Source organism: Delphinus delphis, chromosome 14 (genome assembly GCF_949987515.2).
Source record: "Delphinus delphis chromosome 14, mDelDel1.2, whole genome shotgun sequence".
Lineage (NCBI taxonomy): Eukaryota > Metazoa > Chordata > Mammalia > Artiodactyla > Delphinidae > Delphinus > Delphinus delphis.
In genome coordinates this window covers 66,121,192-66,138,927 of record NC_082696.1, presented here as the reverse complement: position 1 = coordinate 66,138,927, position 17,736 = coordinate 66,121,192, and the positions used below count along the sequence as shown (strand labels likewise).

The 17,736-nt window shown below is 42.4% G+C and overlaps 1 protein-coding gene across 1 annotated transcript in view; it reads right to left on the bottom strand.

Annotated features, from left to right (window-relative positions):
* BACH2 (BTB domain and CNC homolog 2) overlaps positions 1-17,736 on the bottom strand; it is a 353,914-nt gene that overhangs the window by 66,725 nt on the left and 269,453 nt on the right. Inside the window, exon 4 of the mRNA XM_060030226.1 lies at positions 14,404-14,658. Coding sequence (XP_059886209.1) covers positions 14,404-14,646 — 243 coding nt within the window. The 5' untranslated portion in view covers positions 14,647-14,658. The remainder of the gene's footprint in view (positions 1-14,403; positions 14,659-17,736) is intronic.

The window sequence follows — 17,736 nt, the reverse complement described above, 5'->3', positions numbered from 1 at the left end:
ATGGTGCCTTGGGAACTTATAAAACACTACAGATATATATCAAGGCTGGATGGCCTCTTTTCCCACTGATGAGTCCCACACTCGGTCTTTGGCATCTCCCAGCTCTTCACCAGGCGCATACCTTCATCAGCTCATGCTGGGCGCAGGGTGAGCTTCCTGGCTGTGCCCTCCGTCTGGAGTCGTTTGTCGTCCCATCCGTCCAACATTCCATTGCTAGACAGTTATTCCTTAAATTCTTTTTCATCCTGTCACTTTTTGGCTCACAACGTTTCAGTGAATTCCTATTGCTTACTCCATCAAGACTAAATTCTTTGGTCTAAACCTTATGTTTTCCTAGGAAGGCTCCATGTAATCTGACCATATTTTGAATTATTTCCCCAAATCTACTCTTTGTGCTAATCAGAGCTGGCTCCTCAAGGCCCTGTGACTGCTTCTTTTGGGGCCTCTGTCGTGCCAGTGTCTTTTCCTGGAGGCTCTCTCCCCACTTGTTCCCTAAGAAAGTCTGATCAATCCTGTGAGTGTTAGTTTTAGGTGATTGTAGGAGATGGAAGGAAAATCCTGTCCTCCCCCAGATCAGAAGCTCTGCGGCACAAACGACGGCTAACACGTAACATGGCATCTACAGCAAATGCTCTTGAATTGTTTACACCTTTGACGTCTATGGTTTGTCTTGATTCTTCAACTATCTTGTAAGCTCGTTGGAGGAGATGGTTTTGTCTTATATTTCTAAGTTAACCCCCCAAAAGAAATGATCTAGAAAAGGGTCGTGTGTTCCATTCCTCTGCTTCTATGAAGTGCTGTACTTAAGCCATCTTGTCCTTTAGACCCCTTTGTCCTTTTTTTTTTTTTAAGATTTTTTTGATGTGGACCATTTTTAAAGTCTTTATTGAATTTGTTACAATATTGCTTCTGTTTTACAATATTGCTTCTGCTTGGTTTTTTTGTCTGTGAGGCATGTGGGATCTTAGCTCCCTAACCAGGGATTGATCCCGTACCCCCTGCATTGGAAGGCGAAGTTCTAACCACTGGACCGCCAGGGAAGTCCCTTGACCCCTTTGTCTTTTAAACACACACACACACCCCTCCTCTGAAGGTAATTGTGTGTTTGTTTCTACCCTACCGCAGTGTCTAGCATCTTGCACTGTTATCAAATTCTCCTTTAATAGAGCTGAAATCCACCCCCACGTAGCCAGTATACTATTTCTTCTGTTAGCAAGTGAGCATATCTGGTTGACATCTACTGTAACAGCCTCAAACAGGAGGCATGGAGAGACTTTGTTAAACAGAACTTTGAAAGGTCATCACATTTCCGTGAGTATTTTGCAAATCTGACGGATTTAACTCACCGCCCCCCCAAAATCCTCAGAGTTACAAAAGGTGTGCTTCAAACGTCTTCTCTTAGAATCCTGCATCTCTCTTACCCCCAAATTTTGGTGGTCCACATTTTTAATCTTTCCACCTTCCTATTTGTAGGGTACAATTTAATTCCTGGGCTACAACAGCTCTACTTGGCAGAAAGAATATTCGCACATAGTCTAAGGTGTTCATTGGAAGGAAGAATGACATCAAATATGAAAATGTCTCCCGTGGTACGAGAGTGCTCATCTTTACATGGCAAGACCGCTGAGGATCCTATCTTTCAGCAGACATTTTCCTGGCCTTTTAGGAACTTTCCCGTTTTTCCCACCCTTCTCTTTTAGTAACTAATAAAACAAGAATAATAGATAAGTTGTGAGGTGTCAGAGGGTCTCTCTGGACAGATCTTTGAGGTGATCTTCACACAGAATGTGGTCGGGTTCCACTCCAACCCGCATCACTCTGCAAATAACATCGCCCATGCACTACTTTTAGGAGGAATAATCTGTCATTTGATTTTGTATCTAGAGAATTAAAAAAATAAAGAAATCAAGAGAACAAAAATGAAGACTCAGAAATAAAGAATCGGGAAAAAATGAGTGGCAATGACAAGTAATACTATCCTTTATACAGCAGAAGACAAAATGAAATAGTTGTGACTTAACCAGCTGGAGGTCTGTCATTGTGACCTTCTGTATCCCTCCTTTGATTTTCTTCTAAACGCAGGAATCTTCCGTTGGCTAAATCCCAGCATTTTTTTTTTCCATCCCCGGGCCAACTTTTTGGCTTGCTTGGGAACAGCTGCCAGTATTTCTCCCTGCTGCCAATCAGTCCAAAAATGTGCTCACATGGAAGGCCTGGCTCCATCCCACCCAGGGTGCTGAATGCACTCACTTTTTCACACACAGCCTTTGCCAGGCTGCACACAGAAGTCCAGCTCAGACAGTACAGCTCACTGCATCACCAGCGAGCCCGGAAGAGGCGCCACTGTCAGTGAGAGAGACTGTCAACGTATCTGAGGGGTCTAGGGCAAAGTGAAATATCTTACTATGTGCACCAAGTTAATGGGAAAAGGAACACTTCTGAAATATCAGGAAACCAAAAGTGCGGCTGTTTAACTGCCCCACTCCTGAAAGCAAAACCAACCCAACCCTTTGTCTAGCCCGTGATTTGATTAAGAAAACAAACAAGAAAATAAACAGAAAGGTATTAACTGACGAGTGCCAACAACTATTTTACTTTCTTTGTGCTTCTAAGAACAGCCTTTCCTACAGACAACCACACGTCACCCCAACGCCTGGATATGATCCCTTTGATTAAGGAATTCCTGAATCAGTTTCCTGGTTTACAGCTTGTTCAACCAAGATTCCAGGTGTTCTCACCAGAAGAAGGGTCCCTTTCAAAAGCTGTCTGCTTGTGTAGAACTGCACACCTACCAGAAATGTCACGGACACCCCAACAATAGAGCTGAAACCTGAAGCAGTTTGGGGACGTTCCAAGTTTTTCAATGGAATGCGAATCCATTACGATGATTAGGTAACTCTACTGATATCCTCCCATTTGAGCTCAGTGTGAGAGCTGCCAAAGAAAAGACAGAATCAAAACCGACTCTTGGATTCCAGCTCTTGAGTATTTTGGTGCGGAAACTGTATTTTCTTGTAACTCATTTTAAAAAACACCCCATGCTTTCACTGTGTAATTGCAATCTCAGTTTTCAGGAAGCAAAGAGAAATGAGATCTATAATCACTGTTTCTCTTCTGTTCGGCTTCCAGCCTAAATGGTCCTGCTCTTTTATTGGCAAAGTAGGGCAGGTAATAGTGAACAAGAAACCTACTCTAAGAAGTACTGGCTCAAGGGAAGTACCACTCCATCACTAGTGACTCAGTCATGAACGGAGTGATTACTCTGCATCGATAAAGTCATGCTAATTGGACAATAGCTTGCTGCCAGCTCATGTGGGCATGACCTACAGTACCCTTGGCTAACAGCCATTATGTCCATCATACCTTTATTTATTTTTATATTTTTGGTAATCTGGATGGGACGTGGAAATAATTTTTAAAAAACCCTCCCAAGTGCTATTTAACATCATGAATTAAAAGTTTAATTAAGGACCCTGTTAAAGGCCTGGGTTCCATGATTAAATATGACAAAAATAATATGTACGATTCCTGATCAAGTGAGGAACTTTACAGCTCTGAACTCTGTCTTTAAATCTATTGCTGATTTCGACTGAAATAGCTAAGCGATTCCATAACAGAGCAAACTAAGAAGCGTAAGGGACATTTAATTCATATATAGAGAAGGGTCTTGAAATGAATAGATACACTGGTGCCTACTTTTATAAAATTTAATGCAAACAACTTTACTGTCAAAGGCTTTGTTATGAATACATTTAAAAATGTTGATTACTGTGGTCATCCTACACTATACAGGGTGAAACAGGTAAAGTGAAAGAAAGCCTTAAAACTGCCTTTGAAATCAGGTCACTTAAAAATAATTCTTCGAAAGGTCTAAGTTTTTGTCCACTCAACTCCTCTACTATTCCAAAAGAGGGATGCACCTCTGCATAAAGCTCTTTAAATAGGACTTACTGGCCTCAGGATTTAGAAATGTAAGAGGTTTGGAAATAGCTTATATATTTCAGTTTTAAAATCAGCTATTGCTGTGGCTATTTTCACACCAGATTTCCCTCCCTGTGTAGCAGCACCACTGAGCAGCCTTCAGAGATGGAATCACAATAGTATTAGCTCCCCTTTTCACGGCTTTGCTTTACTGCACCCCCATCCGAGGCGGAGGCCCAGATTTCAGGGCTGGAAGTCACCTTTGTGTTACTATAAATAAGTTCTGCCTTTAGGCAGTTCAGACTTATCAGCACGATTCTAGGACTTGAAAACTTCTTACTTGCCGGCAAGTCGTTACCTGGGATATTTTGACTTCTTTTGCTTTCTTTTTTTTTTCATCTGCTACCATGTCTCACCAATGCAACTTGGAAACTTGCACCACAGCTTTTAATGAAGAGTCTGAGGTAAGAGCCATTTCATCAGAGACGACTGTGCTTTCCTTTCACGGGAATAATAACACCTACTGTTTATGTGGTACCATCCTTCCAAGAAGTTTAACTTATCACATTTCATTAATCTGAAGAGCAGCCCTGAAAGGCAAACTGGTGCCCTGTATTGTTATTCCCTGCATACTCATGTGGAAATTGAGGTCATTAAATAATAATAATTTTTTTCAAGATCCTCCTGAAATCGTTACAGAGCAATGATCTGCATTTTCTACAATCTGTCTATGTCCTAGGTTATCAAATAGCACAGTGGTTCCACAGCTCTTGAACTGTCATCTCCGATGAACTCTAAGACCATATGGGAAAAGTCAGGGTGGATTTACAAACAAAAATAAGACAAGTGAGCTCACGCCTCTTCTGAAGTCAGATGATTCTCTCCTTTCCAGATCAATCTGCCTCCCATCTCCCTGGTCTTTCCCTACCTCTCAATCCAAACATCTCTCCTCTCGTTCTGACCTGCAGGATTTTTCTTCTCTCCCTCCAGCAGGAACCTAGAAAAATTCCAAGACCATCAACCTGTAGCACAGGCTAGGTCTCCAGAGATCATCCAGGTCAACTCCATCAACGTCCAGAAGGATGAGCCTTGCTGAGTTGAGTTGGCCTACTACTTGCTCAGGAGATCCTATCCTCTCTCAAGTCCTCAAGAGCATTCTTTTAGCGACCGGCCTTCTGTCTGCCATGTCAGCAAGTTTTCTGTCTCTTTTGGAACTTTCCCATCCGCCCAAGTATGAGTCAGGATGGGCTTTGCTGTGCAAACAAATAAACACCAAGTCTTAATGGCCTAACATAAAGGTTAAGTCCTCATTCATGTCATAGCCTGATGCGAGTCAGATGGCTCTCTTCCAACAGTGACTCAAGAATCTGGGCTGTATGATAAACTGACTCCTCCTTTTTTATTCATGTAGGCACTGTAAGTTTCTACAAACCCTTTTGATATTAATACAGAAGTATATAAGAGCAATAATGATATTCACACTTGAACTCAATGATCTTAAACTATTTCCCACATTATTTCTTAAATAAAGGATAAAACAGAAGCTAAAAACACTAAATAACCCTAAATGCTAAAATATGTTCACTAGCTATGTTTAAAAAATAAATGTTCGACAAAGAGAATAAGGTAAATTATGGTATGATTATGCAATTGAATAGTCTGGTTATTAAAACTGCAATTGCAAAGATTATGCATGGAATGGAATATGAGTTGACACGGGAAGATTATATGATATTCTGATGTTAACTAATAAAAAGCAATATATAATCTTGCAATTCTATGACTGCAGCCATTTAAAATGTGTATACATAAAGAGAATATTGGAAGGAAACAGGCAAAAATGGAATTAATTGTGTTTCAGCTGGATTAGTGTTTAAGTTTTTTTTAATTGATTGGTTTTTTTAAAATTTATTTTTGGAAAGTAAGATATAAAATAAAATAAAACATAAATCTCTAAAAAAGAATCTGGGTTTTGGTTCCACCACCTAGGAGTTCTCTGACACCAGTTCAATGGATGTGAAAGAACACCAAGAACTCACACTTTTTTTTTTTTTTTTTTGCGGTACACGGGCCTCTCACTGATGCGGCCTCTCCCATTGCGGAACACAGGCTCCCGATGCGTCAGGCCCAGCGGCCATGGCTCACGGGCCTAGCCGCTCCATGGCATGTGGGATCTTCCCAGACCGGGGCACGAACCCATGTCCCCTGCATCGGCAGGCGGACTCCCAATCACTGCGCCACCAGGGAAGCCCCTCACACTTACTTTTAACTGCCTCGGGCTAGAAGTGACACATGACTCCCACTCACGTTTTATTGGTTAGATCTAGTTACCCAGCAAACCTGATTGTAAATGTGGTCTTCCTGTGTGTGCAGGAAAGAGAGGAAAATTGGATATGAGTGAATATTGATCACCTTTACCATCGAGGGCAAGTGTGCTGGAATTTCTTCCTACTTAGAAAAGAAGCCCAAAGGAAAACTCTTTTGACTCTATTTCCCTCCAGTTACTGGCTCACCTCTTTGCTCCCTTTAACTCAAAAGGCCTCAAAAATGTAGCCTACATGAGCTTCTTCAAATCCTTCCCTTTCCCTTCTCTCTAGAACACAGCCCAATTGGTTTTTGCTCCTATTGCTTTCCCAAAGCGCTCAATGAAATCACGAATGGCTTCCAAATTGCTGGATGGTCAATTTTCAGCCTTCACCTTAGCTGCCTATCAGCATCATTTGACATTGCTGATTACTCTCTCCACCTTTCTTTACCTGGCTTCCAACACACCAAACTTTTTTTTGCTTTTCCTTCTACTTCAATAGTTACTCTTTCTTGGTTTACCCTGCTGCCTCATCTTTTTCTCCCTGACCCCTTAGTTCTGAAAAGACCCAAGGATCAATCCTAAGACCTCTCTCTCCTTTTGTTCGTTCTGTCTACACGTATTCACTTGGTATTTGTATCTGGTCGTGGGGTTTTCAATATCCCCAGTACTCTGGTATTAAAACTTCTATCTCCAAGCTAGATTTCTCCCATGAATTTTAGCCATGTATATCCTACTGTGTAGTAGACATCTCTACTTAGATGCTAACACGCTTCTCAAACTTAACATGTACAAAATAGAACTCCTAATCCTGCCCCACTCCCACCACCTGAAACCTATTTCCCTCTCTCTTCACCAATCCCAGGTAATGGCAACTCCATCCTTCCAACAGCTTAGGCCCTAAACCTTGGAGTTATCCTTAACTCTTATCTTTCTCTTCCATCCTACATCCAATCTATAAGATAATCCCATAAGCTCTACCTTCAAAATATTACCAGAGGGACTTCCCTGGCGGTCCAGTGGTTAGGACCCGACGCTCCCACTGCAGGGGGCCCGGGGTCGACCTCTGGTTGGGGAATTAAGATCCCGCAAGCCTCACAGCCAAACAAACAGAAGTTTGCAAACTTAAAAAAAAATGTTACCAGAATCTGACACTGATCACCACTGCACTGCTGTCACCCTGGTCCAGGCCATCAGATCATGCCTGGTTTGTTGCCTCAGCATCTTAACTGTTTTTCCTGCTTCTGCCCCTGTCCTCTTTCAATCTATTTTCACACAGTCAAAATTATCTTCTCCTGGGAAAACCTCCAATGGCCTCCTAGCTCATTCCAAGGAAAGGTAATGTATCCAAAAGGTGCACAGCCTTGCCCCAGTAACTCTCTGACGTGCTTCCTCCTATCGACCTTTCGCTCATGCTGCTACCGTGTGCCAAACAGGCCAGGTCCACTCCATCCCCAGGGCCTTTTCCTTCCTTTTCCATGGCTGTCTCCCTCACCTTCTTCAGGTCTTTCTACAAAAGTCATCCCCCAAACAGGCCTTTCTTGACCACCCTAGTTAAAACTGCCATACCTGAACCCTGACGTTCCTTAACCCCCTTCCCTGTTTTATTTTCCTCAATGGCATCTAACAAAGTCCATGTTATATTTATTTATTTTCTGTCTCTCCTTCTCCTCCTCTGGAAGGTAGGGTCTGTTTTGTTCACTACGTTCACCCAGCACCTAGAACAGCGCCCCCTGGTACAGCCTTTGATAAATATTTGCTGAATGAATGAAGAAACAGAAGCTCAAAGAGGTCGACCGGCTTGCTCAAGACCCCATATGCAGTTAGTGGCAAGGTCCTGATTATGGTTTTCCCAGCCTCTCATGGCTGACGTTCCTCAGTTCCTAAAATTGACCTGTTCCTCTGAGTTTTGTCTAGGTGATAAATGAGGGGATGCTAAAGGGTGGGCTCTGTGCTTTGGGGTGGGGGAGTGCTTTGTACTTCTTATCCCTGGTCATGCCACTTCCCAGAGACCTCACCCCCTGCTTCCCACCAAACCTTCCCTCCCCCTAGAGTCACACACAGGCTCAGAACGCTCGGGGCATCCTGTGCTGTAGCGTTGAGTACTTTCTGTAGTATGACATCCTGAAAGGACTGTCCAAAGACAGTCACAACTGTCTTATTGCTTCTTTCAAGAACTGGGCCTAAGCCATTCCAGAGACATTAACAGCTTTCATAGCCTCTAAAAACTTCCAGACAAGAAGATTCCATAATTTCCTTGCTGGCCTCTGTGCTCCGCAGCACTACGGCAGGAACATTCTTTACTATACCCTGTGGTGGAGACTTCACAACAAATGCTGTGTTTCCAAAGTCCCTCTGGGTCAGTTTTCCCTTTTGTTTGGCACTGCAAAAACAAGGTTTGTCACAAAATGTTGGGAGAGAGCGAGAAAGAGAAAGATAGAGGGGAAGCAAAAGATAGAGACAGTGAGAGAGCAGAAGTCTGAAATATATTTTTACCTCTGAAAGCATAAGTTCCGCCTAAGGGGCCATACATACCTCTACCCTACAGCCATTCCCTGCGTGAACCCTTCCCCTTCTCTATAGAGTGAGAGGACCCGGGAAACAAGCCCAAAGAAAGGTGCCAGAGGCTTGGCAATAAGCTCCCCCTCTCGTTTCTTTATTTATGACAAATAAAAATTGTATGTATTTAAGGTATACAGTGCGACATTTTGACATATGTGTACACTGTGAAGTTATTACCATTATAAACTAAATAGCATAGCCGTCACATCCCATAGTTATCCTTTGTGTGTGTGGTGAGAACTCTTGAGATCTACTCTCTTAGAGAATTTCGAGTATATATTACATTATTATTATTTTTTAAAATATAAATTTATTTATTTTTGGCTGCATGCGTCTTCGTTGCCGCGCAGGACTTTCTCTAGTTGTAGCGAGCGGGGGTTGCTCTTTGTTGCGGTGCGCGGGCTTCTCATTGCGGTGGCTTCTCTTGTTGCAGAGCATGGGCTCTAGGCATGCGGGCTTCAGTAGCTGTGGAGCACGGGCTCAGTAGTTGTGGCTTGCGGGCTCTAGAGCGCAGGCTCAGTAGTTGTGGCGCACAGGCTTAGTTGCTCCACGGCATGTGGGATCTTCCCGGACCAGGACTCGAACCCGTGTCCCCTGCATTGGCAGGCGGATTCTTAACCACTGCACCACCAGGGAAGTTCCCATAATACGTTATTATTAACTACACTCACCATGCTGTACATCAGGTCTCCAGAACTTATTCATCTTATAACCGAAAGTTTGTACCCTTTGATCAACCTTTCTCCTTTTGCACTACCCTCCAGCTTCTGGTAACCACCATTCAATTCTGTTACTATGAGTTTGACTTTTTTTCCTTAGATGCCACATATAAGCGAGAATATGCAATATCTGTCTTTCTCTGTCTGGTTTATTTGACTTTAGCATAATTTCCTCCAGGTTTATCCGTGTTGCAAATGGCAGGATTTCCTTCTTTTTTTAAAGGCTGAATAATATTTACTTGTGTGTATGTATGTGTGTGTTTATACACAGACCACGGCTTCTTTATCCATTCATCTGCTGACAGACACTCAGGTTGTTTCCATGTCTTGGCAATTGTGAATAATGCCGCAATGAATATGGGAGTGCAGGCGTCTCTTTGAGATAGTGATTTTGTTTCCTTTGGATATAGACTCAGAAGCTGGATTGCTGGATCGTATGGTAGCTCTATTTTTAATGTTTTGAGGAACCTCCATATTGTTTTCCACAGTGGCTCTACTGATTTACGTTCCTACCACAGTGCACAAGGGTTCCCTTTTCTCCACATCCTGGCCAACACTTGTTATCTTTTGACTTTCTGATAATAGACCTTGGCAATAACCTCCTTTCAGCCGCTCTTCCCTAGCATTCTGGGTGGGAGTCGAGCAGCCCATCAGAATGGGGTTGATGGGCAAAGCTGCACCCCTTTCCTGCCCTCTGTACTTGACACACCATAACCTTAACATCATGCTTGCGATGCCACTTCCAGCATGGCCGGCATCCAGCCTAAGTGGTCTCTATGACCATAGCTGAGGAGGTGTTCATTGAGGCAGCTTGAATCCGAAGGAGCAGTGTAAGAAGGGCCTTGCCACGCTTGGTACACGACCCACTTTCTCTTCATCTCTTAACACGGAATACACCTGCTATTACAAACCAAATGACCTGTTTCATCACGAACAGAAGTACCAAGGACAATGCCTTATCTCCTGCGTTTTGCTGACACACATCCCTGGATGTGCTTTTCCATGAGGAACCAACACTCAAGTCACAGAAATCCTAGGGACAATCTGTCATGCCAGTTTAGGAAAAGAAAAAAAAAGCAAGACAACTCCATGACTCCTTGACTTCCAGGAGGAGGCCTCTATTTTTGTCTCTCCCGTTTTCGGCTGAGAGGCCACACCGGGACTCTGGTCGGCTCTACTTTGTGGGTAACGGCGTTGCCCACCGGGAGTCAGGGCATGGGGCTAGAACTGCACAAGTGGACAGCGGCTGCAGGCTGGAGCCGGGTTTGGCCTAAACTGACAGAGCAGGGGAGTGAGAAGGGCAGCGGTTTGTATCTGGAAGTTTCCTAGTCCAAAGACAGAGCTTTCAGGGACTTTCCTGAGGGTCCAGTGGCTAAGGCTCCGTGCTCCCAATGCAGGGGGCCCGGGTTCGATCCCTAGTCAGGGTACTAGATCCCACATGTGTGCCGCAACTAAGAGTTCGCATGCTGCAACTGAGGAGCCCGTGTGCTGCAACGAAGATCCCGCACGCGCAACTAAGACTCAGCACAGCCAAATTAATAAATAAATATGAAAAAAAAAGAAACATAACCCACGGACCCTTCAGACTCAGCCATGCCGGCCCCTGTGAAGCTCAGCAGTTGGCCGGGCAGGGAGCGCAGAGGTAAGCCAAGCGTGATCAAGGCTGGGACCGGGCCGGAAGGTGATTTGAATTCGTGATGGATTATGATGAAGTTTAAAGATTTCCAAGGAGCGAGTCAAATGCTTTTTCTTACATCATATGAACCAAATGCCAGTGAGTTCCATGCAGCTACTTTCCAAGGTAGTGTTTGGGATGTTTGTTTATTCACCACTTAATTCAGATTCTATGAAGTCATTCACTGAGCTAAGTGGGACAGCTTCTGAGAGCCTGCAAGGACCTTTCAGCGTGCACACAGCAAGGAGAGAAAACAATGCCCAGCGCCTGGGGCCCCAGGAGGGGCCTCTGAGCAGAGGCAGAGGCTCCTGGAAGGAGGCCTCAGAAACAATTACAGACCCACAAAGGAAAATGCCACGTGGGGGCTGGCCTGCACGCCCATCAGCAGGATGACTCGAGCTGGGTTACTGACAATACGAATTCACGTTTCATAGGAAAAAAAAAAGTGTCTCGTTATATCTGAAGGTTTCAGGTACATGAAGAACCAGAATGTTTTAATTATTTGGAAATGCAGATGATGTAGGAACAGAAATCATTTTACACAACTAGAAAGAAAATCAACACTTAGCAAACTCTCACTTAACTGGAACACGAACAATCAAAAGGTCAAACAGCAGACTTCTGTGTGGCATCTACACACTCTTACTTCAAAGAGTGCCCAGTGCCAAGGAAATAAGTGATTATCAGGGATTTGACCTAAAAAGAAATGTTTAGGTTAGGTTTTACTGCCTTGGTATTGTATTATGATAAATAATTTAAGGGCTTCAGCATTTTAGAGGTTTTTACAGGTAAGAACTGGGGCTCAGAGAGGTTAAGTGACTAGATCAGGATCACAGAGCTAACTGGGGGGCAGGCCAGGGTTTACAGCACAAGGTCCAGGGCGTCTCCAGATGGGGCCCGCAGTCATGGTAGAGAGACTAAATTACATAAATTATGGTTTTCATTTGTAAATATATTTTAATGTAATCTATTTTTTTTGGAAATTAGTAGAAAACATATATGAGGTGACTCTCAAACAGATACAGATAATAAATTAACTGTAAACTCCACCCCCTTCCTAAAACCATTCGGGATAATTGGAAGTTTGTCAGATATTTTCAGAGAATTCTAGAGTTGAAGTAAATTCAAAGGCACACTTGCTGCCCCTCAAGAGAAGAAGAGTCTTAAATTTGACGAACGCCAACCAGTTTAAACATAGTCTTTTATATTTATCCTCTCACCTAATGACGGGTTAAGTATTTGCCCATTAATGCAGCTCAGGATCACCAGTCACACCACAGCTGCCATTTCTTGGCCTTCCCACATCACTTGGTACATAAGCATCCTTCCCTCCTCCAGCCCCAATTACATTATCTTCAACTGATTTGTCCTTTTGTTTCTAGTATTAGGATCTTTCTACTTGACAGTGGTGTGAGGAGTAGTAATGGAGCCCTTCACTTAGGTACATAACAAAGAATATTCATGTGAAACTGCCTATGTAGTTCTCACTTTGTCACTTTCCTGCTCTGCAGGGGTAACAGCAGACATTTCTTAACAGGGGACTGGATCTGGTGACCCCCCTGACCCCCTGTCTATTTTTGTTTTTTTGGGGGGGTACAGATGGATTTTTTAAAATTGAAGAATAGTTGATTTACAATGTTGCAGGTGAATAGCAAAGTGATTCAGTTATATTTATGAATATATATTGATATATATATATTGTTTTTCAGATTTTTTTCCATTATAGGTTCAATACAAGATATTGAATCTAGTTCCCTGTGCAAATAACGTTGTCTTAAAGTCTATTTTGACTGGTATCAATAAAGCTACGCTAGCTTCCTTGTTGGTTATTTTATACACAGTAGCGTGTATGTCTATTTGTTTTTTATGTTGAACTTGAATGTCTTTCTGTGGAGCAGCTGCTTGCCCCACCACGTCCTAATTTTTTTTTTTTTTGCGGTACGCAGGCCTCTCAGTGTTTTGGCCTTTCCTGTTGCGGAGCACAGGCTCCAGACGCTCAGGCTCAGCGGCCATGGCTCACCGGCCCAGCCGCTCCACGGCATGTGGGATCTTCCCGGACCGGGGCACGAACCCGTGTCCCCTGCATCGGCAGGCGGACTCTCAACCACTGCGCCACCAGGGAATCCCCAATGTCCTACTTCTTATACACAACCTGCTTTACTCATTTATATGAGTTGCCAGGCCTCTGGAGACACTGGATCTGTGACCCCTGAGACTTAATGCTAGTTGTGCCCATTAGCACCTCCCTCAGGGTGACCCAGTCTTTGGTTTCTCCTAGGGGTGCTGTGAAGAGCTGCTCTGTGGATCAGGGCACAACTCTGGGTCTCTCTTCACACAGACTATGAACATGAGTTGTACCCCTGAGAGTTGTGCAGTGCACAGCCTGCACAACTGTCAGTGGCAGCCCTGGTGTTGTAGACCGTGCTGGTGCACAGGGAATGATTCTGGCCTTGAACACAAAGCCTAAAGCTGCTCAGTGTTACCCTTAGTCCCACAAAAATGAAGGGGAATCAGGATGATGGAAAAAGAGTAACTGTATAGACAGTTCAAAGGGGTGGCCAATTTAATGGTTTGTCGGCATGAAGCCCATCCTTTGAGTTCTGGCAGCTCAAACCATCCAACTGTATGTCATCTCTGGACAGAACAAGTCCAGCTACTAGTGTCCCCAAAGTACAGAAGTGACTAGACTCCCTGAAGTAATTAAGAAACCTGAGTAGGGTATTTTCAACGATGGTGAGAAAAGCAAGTTTACACTTCTTAGAATCTTACTATATTAACTGTGAAAATGACTGCCTGCTTTTACTCTTCCCCCTGGGCAAGGAAGGTGCTGTGAATACTTTCATTCTTTTACTCTCAAGGGAAATCAAGTGTTCCTTCAACCATTTGAAAGAGAAAAATCATAGCAACAGTCCCAATGATTGAGATCCCACATGTAGGACTGTACTAAACTTTGGGCAAACTACTCAAAACCCGAAGAGTAAGTGAACTAGAAACTAGAAAGGACTGTGAGGCACAGGTGCGGTTCAGATTCTTGCCTCTGAGACGTGAAATGCATCCAATAGAAACTGGCTCTGCCGCAAACCTAACGTGTGGGCGACTTGATCATCAGCCCCCAAGCAGGGATGTGGCACAGGTCCTACCTTCCAGGTCCTCCTCAGCCAACTGTCTCCAAGTCAACAAACCTCCGTTAGCAACTGCACGAACAAACCAAACTACTGTACCTCCTCAGGCAAGCTGACCACCAAGTCATTTCTCGTCTGTCCAACCAGCGCCTGCCAGAAGTATTCACTGCATGCGGCCAGCACAGCTCGGTGGGCCCGGAACTCCTTCCTCTCCACGATCAGAGTCACGTCACAGAGAATATCCTTTTTGCGCTGGTCATTGAGGCCCAGGAGGATGTTGGTGCAGTGGACTGTGGACTCATACACATACATGGGGGAGTCAGGCTTCTCATCCACAGACATGCCGTTCACACCCTGAAAGAAAGCAAGCAAGCCTGGGTCATCACGGCTCCCTGAGTCAGAGAGACACAGTGAGAAAGGATGCTGAGCGCCTGGGAGTCACCGCCCTGAGCCAGGGCGAAAGAAGCAGAACTGTCCATTAGCTTCTTACGCGCAGTTAGCACTGTGAGTTCAGAAAACATCTGGAAGGTTGTGTTCTGTGGCTGACTTCTCTCCTTTCCTCTTACTGAGTCCTTTTACCACGCGGAAACAAAGCCAGGTCCTTTAACGGAACACCCAAAACATTCAAAATGCATACCTACTTTAAAACTTGGTAGTTTTAATTTTGTTAGTGGACTGAAAGCGAACTTTCACACATACAGAGTCGCAGTGCAAGTATTAACTGAGCTTTGTGTTAAGAGGAAATGACTCATTCTGAAGTATTGGCAGTGCTGCCTGGATGAAGCACGTGTAAGTTCCTAAGCTGAAATTTGGCTAAGATGCCAAGCAGAGTAAATATCTAATCACAGTACGTAATTTAACACGGGAACTAAACGGAATGTGTATGAAGGGGTGGATGTAGCCAGCTATCTATCGCAACTGCCCTCCGCCACTTCAAGACAAAGCATGGCCACCATGATGCTACTGTTGTCATGAAAGGCTCTTGAAAAGAAGTGCAAATGTGCTGCTGTTATCCCAGCAGACTGGATATACATCCTCTTTAAGGAAACACAATATATTGCATCAGGAGTCAAGAAAACAGATGCATTCAGTAGTGAAGATTACTTTTACGAAAGGGTTCTTTGCTTTAAAAAGTGTCCATTGATGTACTGATATTTAAAAAAAAATTCTAACTTACACAACAATTTTCCAGTAATATTTACACTAGTATGAATTCCAATAGTGAGTCTTACTTTCTTTTTGCTTTATTATTGTTTATTTTTTTAGAGTTTTAACATACAATAAACTGCATATACTTACACTGTGCAACTTGATATGTTCTGGCACATACATGCAACAGTGAAACCATCATCACAAGCAAGACAATGAACATATCCTTCACCACCAAAAGTCTCTTTATGTCCCTTAACAATCTCTCCCGTGCACCTCTCCATTCACCTATTGATGGATATTTGGGTATTTCCCAGTTTTTGGTTATTATAAATAAAGCTGCTACGGATTAGTGTATAAATCTCTGTATGAACATATGCTTTCACTTGTCTTGTGTAAACACCTAGATATAGAATGGATGGATCATTTGGTATGTGTAAGTCTAACTTTTAAAGAAATGGCCCTGTTTTCTAAAGCAGTTGTGCCATTTCACATTTTCAATGGCAGTTATGAGAGTCCGGTTCCTGCCCATCCTTGTCACCACGTGGTATGGTCAATCTTTCTAATTTTGGCCATTCTAATAGGTACACTGTGGAATCTCTTTGTGTTTTCAACTTGCTTTTCTCTAGTGACTGAAGATACTGAGAATCTTTCACGTGCTTATTTGCTACCTATTTATCTTCTCTGGAGAGGTAGATTCTTTGCCCATTTTATACTGGGTTTTTTTCCTTACTATTGAGTTTTGGAAGTTCCTTAATATACTTAATTAAAGTCCTTTATCAGATGTGTGATTTGCAACTGTTTTCTCCAAGTCTGTAGCTTGTCATTTTATTCTCTTAGCAGTGTTTTTCAAAAAGCAGAAAGTCTTCATTTGAGGAAGTCCAGTTGAGCAATTTTTTCTTTAATGGATCATGCTTTTGGTGTCATATCTAAAAAATCTTTGTACAAACCAAGGTCACATCTTTTGTCAGATTTATAACTAGATATAAGTATTTTTAATGCAATTATAAATGGTTTTGTTTTTAACTTAAATTTCTGATTTTTCATTGCTAGCATATAGAAATATAACTGATTTTTGTATTGATCTTGTATCCTGCAACTTTGCCTAACTTGCTTATTCGTTCCCATAGCCTTTTTTTTATTTTGGGTGGGGTGGGAGGTAGATTCCACAGATTTTCTATATTGAAGATAATATTGTCTTGTAAATGAAGACATTTTACTTCTTTTCCAATCTGGATGATTTCAATGTCTTTTTCTTGCCTTACTGCATTGTCTAGAACCTCCAGTACAATGTTGAGTATAAATGGTAAGAGCAAACATTCTCCCCTTGTTCCCAGAGTTATGGGGAACATATTGAGCTTTTCACTGTTATTTATGATGGTAACTTGGTGTTTCATAGAAGCCCCTATCTAGTTGAGGAGGTTTCTTTGTATTCCTATTTTTCTGGGAGGTTTTTAAATTTGTTTTTCAAATCAGGAATGGATGTTGAATTTTGCCAAGTGCTTTTTCTGCATCTATTGAGATAGTCACATAGTTTTTCTTTTTTAGTATGTCAATAATGTAAATAACATTGATTGATTTTTGAATGTTAAACCAACCTTGCATTTCTAGGATAAAATCCACTTGTTCATGATATATTTGCCCTGTTATACATTGCTGGACTCAGTTTGCTAGCATTTTGTTAAGAATTTTTACGTCTATGCTCATGAGGGAGATTAGTCTGTAGTTTTCTTTTCTTATAGATTTTAAAACTGGTTTTAGTATTAGGGTAATGCTGGTCTCACAAAATGAGTTTGGAAGGATTTCTTCCTTTTCAATTTTCTAGAAGAGTTTGAGTAGAACTGGTTTCTTTATTTCCTTAAATATTTGGTAGAATTTACCTATGAAGTCTTCTGGGCTGGAGCTGTAACTACAAATTCAGTTTTTAAAACAGTTGTCAAATTTATTGGCGTAAAGTTGTACATAGTATTTCCTTACTTTCCTTTAATATTAGTAGAATCTGTACTGATGTCACCTCTCACATTCCAGATATTGGGAATTTGTGTCATGTCTCTTTTTTTCCTGATCAGTTTGGCTAGAGGTTTATCAATTTTATTTATATTCTTAAAGAACTAGCTTTTGGTTAAATTGATTATCTTTATTGTTCTGTTTTCTATTATGTTTATTTCTGCTCTCATTGTTATATCCTTTTTAAAAAATTTATTTAACAAATATTTATTTGTGCTTACTTTGTGCTGGGCACTCACATTGCTGAACATTTTGCATTTATTAACTTGTTTATGC